Source organism: Argiope bruennichi, chromosome X1, assembly GCF_947563725.1.
Source record: "Argiope bruennichi chromosome X1, qqArgBrue1.1, whole genome shotgun sequence".
In the NCBI taxonomy this organism is placed as follows: Eukaryota; Metazoa; Arthropoda; class Arachnida; order Araneae; family Araneidae; genus Argiope; species Argiope bruennichi.
Genome location: NC_079162.1, coordinates 131747030 through 131753029, shown reverse-complemented (window position 1 = coordinate 131753029; position 6000 = coordinate 131747030). Strand labels below are relative to the sequence as shown.

At 29.1% G+C, this 6000-nt stretch overlaps 1 protein-coding gene across 1 annotated transcript in view; it reads left to right on the top strand.

Moving 5' to 3' along the window:
• The first annotated feature begins 826 nt into the window (after positions 1-826).
• Positions 827-6000, top strand: part of LOC129958258 (sodium-dependent phosphate transporter 1-A-like) — an 85097-nt gene continuing 79923 nt past the window's right edge. Inside the window, exon 1 of the mRNA XM_056070574.1 lies at positions 827-1386. Within this exon, the coding sequence (XP_055926549.1) occupies positions 1191-1386 (196 nt within the window). The 5' untranslated portion in view covers positions 827-1190. The remainder of the gene's footprint in view (positions 1387-6000) is intronic.

Here is a 6000-nt window from a genome sequence, read left to right as displayed (position 1 = left end):
TTTATTATAGATTAAAGTAAAAAAAACAAAAAAAAACGGACAGCTGAATAAATAGCATTGGGAGGACTGTAAATACCAATTTTTTATCATCTGATAAGGATGTGTGCGATTGGGTCTTGTTTCCAAAAACTAAAGAATTCTGGCGAAGAATCAAATCTCCTAAAATCTCAGACTATCCTTTGTTCGCCAGAAACCATGTTCTAGAAACCATTTTTCGGTTCTTATATGCCCGACAAAGGACTCAATATATGTGCTGCAATTATGAACTTTTCAAATGAGCATTTTCTTATTGTAGTCTTTTAATTATTTGATGCTATGATTTATGTTGCTGCTTATTTATAAAAGAATTCGTGACATCATTCTTGCTATTTATATAATTGAAAAACTATAATTTTTATACTCCGTTTATCACATTAGTAATGATTGCTCAATAAAAGATTTTAGCTTTTCATAACTTCTACTCTATTCATGTATTAACAGGAGTTGTCCTAAATATACAAAATATGGGTTGAGGCTATTCCGAAAAAAATTCTATAAATATTTTATGAAAAAATTTATAATTTTTTCTGGTTTTGTGTTAATGCTTCTATGATAAAAATGTAAAATGTTCTTATAACACTTAATATGCAATGTTGCATCCTAACTAGAAACCTTTCGAATCCGCACACTCTTCTTGGTCACATCGGTATTATCCTGCCACCCATTGGAAACTTTTGGTACTATGATGTCCTTGGCGCGATTTACTCTTCGTCTCATTAGACGTGAATGATAAATGGATCATCCTGTATGACTTCCTTTTTAAGAGCTCTTCTACTAAAACGCTCGTTTTATTTGAGAGATATTTCACATTTGCATGTAACTTTCCCTACCAAGCATGACGAGCTTAATATAAACAGTAAAATGAAAATGATAATAATTCTATTTCATATACAAGATTTTGCCTTATCTCCCGTCGTCATTCCGGAAATCAAAACACTAACGTATAGTAAACAATGCTGATAAAAAAATTTCTTATGTTTACTCATTTCTCAGAAAAACTGATAGCTAATCTCGTACCCGGACTTAGGACAGGTAAAAACCTTCCATTCATAAGCTTTCGAGACGTTCACTCGAACAACATCTGACGCTCCGTTTAAAACTTCTTCCGACTACAGTGTTTTCATTTTTCCCGTTGGCATTTTTATTGGAGAATGCTGGAGGCATTTTCGAACGAAGTCATATGGATTGTGGTGTTTAGTTTTATAATTGCATTTTTCTTGGCTTTCGGAGTCGGGGCAAATGATGTGGCTAATTCTTTTGGGACTTCTGTTGGCTCCGGTGTGCTAACTCTAAAGCAAGCATGCATTCTGGCGACGATATTTGAGATACTTGGAGCCCTTTTGATGGGTAAGTGAAATTTAATATCTTTGGTCTATACAATACATGCTTTGTGAAATAGTATGGATATTCTTAAAATAGTTGAAAATAGAGTTTTTTTCGATTACGTGTATGATGTTAATTACCTAATTTTTGGTACTTCTCAAAGAAAACCGCAATTTTGTATTCAACTACATTGGAGATATGTTTCTGTACTTTTTTCAGTTCATTGCTTATTTTTATAATATTTAAGATGGGAACATATCAAAATGCATCTTGAGTTCTTATACAGTGGAGTTCGTACACTTCCTATGGATATCATTTTTTCTCACCTATTTATCTACTTAGTTGCCAATAACTATTTTGGTTTCAAATAAATTCTTATGTTATTGAATAAATTAGAATTCTACTTTAATACTAATATGGGGAATATATAATGCATAAAAATAGGTATATTTGAAATTTTTCAGTGATTTGATTTAAATTTACTTTAAACACTTATTTTACAATAATTATATGTATTTATTTCCAATTTTAAACAGAAAATATCATTGAATTCATTATGGGAAGCAAAATTTACACCTTCATTCTTTCTTATTTTTGTAATGTCAAATGTTAGCAGGATTTTTTTCAGATTATCCTTATTTTAGAATATAACAGCAATCCAAAATTTCCTTGTATAAGTAATTTTTGGTGTGATTGATAGAGCTTGATGAAAGTCGGAATTATATTTCTCATTCAAACGGCTAATAAAAGTTGAATACAGAAAAATTCAACGTATAATTATTGTACATAATGTGAGAAACACCTCCATTGTACGCATTGTAAACAACAGTGCAGCCTGAAATTTGAAATGTTAAGTGCAGATAGTCGTAAGTCGATCATAATTCCTTACTATTTGCAAAGCTCGAAACATTGGGGGGAGGGAGATATCCTTTTAAAGATGGCATTATCTTCATCAAATCGCAAGAAGTTAGAAATATGTTTGTGAATTTAATCGCATTTTTAAAAATACTTGTTCTAATATAGACATAAAATGTGTAAACATTTGTCGTAAAATGAAAAGCGACTCCCGATAATGATAGAGAAATTTGAAAATTTTCTCAAGGATTATTTGATTTGCTGAAGGAAGAATTTTCACCAAAAATCTATTAAATCAAATCAATTTTTTAATTCTATTTATAATATTTTGCTATTCCATTGAAAAAAATGCCTAAATAAAAATCCCTTACAGTATAAATAATGTTCTTTCCCATAAGATCATTTAAATTCCGATGAAAGTGTTTCTGTTCATTTTTTAGTTTAAATTCTATTTAAAATTATATAAAAATATTCCACTTAATGTTAAATAATCTGTAAAATCCTGACTCAAAATAGACTAAAAGAAAAATTCAAAGCAGTATTTATGAAATTTACCGATTGAGGAGAAGCTATTGGCTCAACTGATTAGATAAGACTTATTGAGATGTGCTTTATAACTAAACAAAAAACAAAAATTAAAACGTTACGATGGTAAAATGCTGACATTTTTCAAATAGAAATAATTAAAAGGGTGAATTGTTTAATTAAAAATTAATTTTTAAATTCGAATATCGAAGTGCAGTATATGAAATATGGCATTTTTCTGTAGAAATACTACGAAGATTATGTGTGAACTGAGATCAAAAACTGAGTGAATGCTATAATCCGTTTGTCCAAACATCAGCAATAACATGGTTTCAGCATCCACACAATGCATCTTGATTTGAATGAATAGATCATGAGTTTAGATTATGCTAAAATTTCATTGTAACCTCAGCAGCTATACTAATAATTATTGATATATGCCTAAAACCTCGGCGTTTTATGAACTTTTTAAAGATGATCTTTCAGCTTTAGAATATGCCATTTTTTTTTTTCTGTTGCCTTCGATTATTGACCAACTATATTATTCTTTTAAGTCAAGTCAATAAATTTTCTCAAATTTTTGCAATTTGTACTTAATAATTCCATACGAAAAAAAACAAGAGTTGCTTAGAAGTGAGATTTTGAAATTTCCCCAATAGTCCAATTAAATATTTGGAAAATAGTGTTGAATCAAGAAGCATCGAAACACCATGAAAAAACATCGGAGTAATGGAAGTTTGTCTGTCGGCATCCCCTTTCTTTATATTTTATTTTTATGGTAAATATGGTTCAAAATATATTTCATTGTGAAACTCCCACATATTATTTACATTAAAATAAATATATTTACACTATAATATATATTTACTATATATATAATATGTATTTACACTAAAACATTATCAATAAAAAATCTCAGTGAGGCTTCTAAATTTTGAACTCAGGCTAACTTGCAACACTGAAAGCATATTATTTTGATTTGAAAATTTTACTGAATTATGCGCATGATGTTTCATGATTAAGAAAAAATGAAGATGCTTTTATAGTATTTATATCAGAATCTTGAGAATAAACAGTTTTTTTTTCTTGCAATACTGTCTTCAAAAAAAATCTAAAATTAGTTAAAGAACTAAGTATATTATAAAAATATTAGAGTTAAAATGTATTGCTAAAACAGAGATATTAAGAATATGAACTAGAGATTTTACTATTCTAGAAGAATATAAAATATATAGAGTATGTACAAATTATAATATTTATTCTTAAAAACCTAGAATATTACTGAAAAATATTTTTTTTCTCAATGAAATTTTAAATAGCTGTAGAATACAGACGTAAAGAAAGCCTGTCAGTTTCTCTCAATGTTTTGTTTCGTTTAATGGCAGCTTTGCAGCACCAGAGTGGTCGCATTCAATTCACGGATAAGGCTTAGATGTTTATATCATTTTTTAAGCCATAACAAATATACTAAGTAATAAAGACTAAAAATTAGAAAAAATTAAATATTAAAATATGGTAAGCAAACACATATATTAGTGCATTGTAACTCATTTTTTAATCAAATTTTGGTGGTCAAAATATAAATCGTTATATTATGAACGAAAAAAAAAAAGATTTTCAAATGCTCTTCATATTTCTATCAATAATCCATTTAGAAAAAAAGACTATCAAGAATTTCACATTTTTTGATATCATCATTTAAAAACTAATTGTTGATTTGAGAAACCTAATTGACCTTACTCTGATTTGAAACGCCGAAGTATAGAATGTGAGGCTAAACGGTGTTTTGTATTAGATAAAAAAAGTTTACTTTCATTCATTAAAAGCGTATAAATCATACATGAAACTTTTAAGAAGATCACTGTTCTTTGATCTTTCGTTACTATTATTTGCAAGAATGTGAGCATTCAATTAACTATGAAGCAATTTCTTCGATTAAAATTCCCTGGTTTAATATGAATCTAAACTACTTCAATAGAAAGTATGGAAACACTGAAACTAACAACAGTAAATATCTTTTCAGTAATAAAAAAAGAGAAGCAGAGTTTTTTCTGACCCAGACGAACATTGAGCCAAACAGAAACGCTCCGTTTACGTCAAATACTAATAATTATAATAAAACCCCAAAACTTCTGCCTTAACATAGATTTAGATGCTATGTAAATATTATACATAAAAATCAATCCATTGCAATTATTTCACTTTTCAGAACTTAAGAAGCGAAGCCATAAAAGAAAAAAAAAAAGCTATTTAAGAAAATTTAGTTCACTAGGGGGTTACACTCCCTGCTCTCCGCTCCCCAACCTTCAAATGGGATCACTACATGATCCCGGCTCGCTCTTCTCGATCGCTATAGAGTTAGGCATTTCTGCTAATAATCAGAAATTATAAATACATTCATTAATAAAAGCAAATTTAAATTATTTCAGATTGCATGAACTGCTAACTTTAATAATACATCAGTTATTAAAAAATCAATTTTTCTAAAATTAAAATTTTCTAGTAACAGAGAGGGTAAGACTTAAGATTAATATATGATTTTTCGCCAAGCAAGTCATAATCGTGCCAATCACCAAAATTTTCCCAAAGCCCGCCAGTTTGTATGGACATCGGAAATAGAGAGAAAAGGCCTTTAGAGTTGCAATAAAATATTGTTACAATTACATTTGACGAGAAATCACCCGAAACTAATTAAACTCTCAAGAAGAATTCTGAACAGTATATTCATTTTCAGCCTTGCCTTTACATTTCCCCCTGTTTTAATATGATGTTTTTCATTGAAATTTGTCGAAATAATGGTAATAACATTGAAATAATCGCCGAAGACAGCGAGTATTGATTAGATTACTGTGGTCATACCCATCAGTTTTGATGAATACATCTCATAACAAAAAAATAACATATTATTTTATTATTCTCATATTATTATGAAATAAATTGGCAATGCTCTTGTTGTTCGGAAACTTCGTTCGGTAAACTAAAACGTACACACCTCTACTTCATGCATGTCGACTTGATATTTTTATGAATGATTCTTTAATATTTTCATTTCACTAAATTCTCGTTTTCGACGATTTTGAATTATTATTGAAACCACTAGATTTATTCTGGTTATTTTTGTTTTATCCAGCACAAAAAAAAATATTCTTGCTCTGCATTTTTCCAGCCGAGACAAGTAGGTAAACAAGCCAAACATTCATCTTAAAGAGTTTAATCGTGTCAAGTGTTGCTCAACCTGCCAGGCCTTCACCTATACAG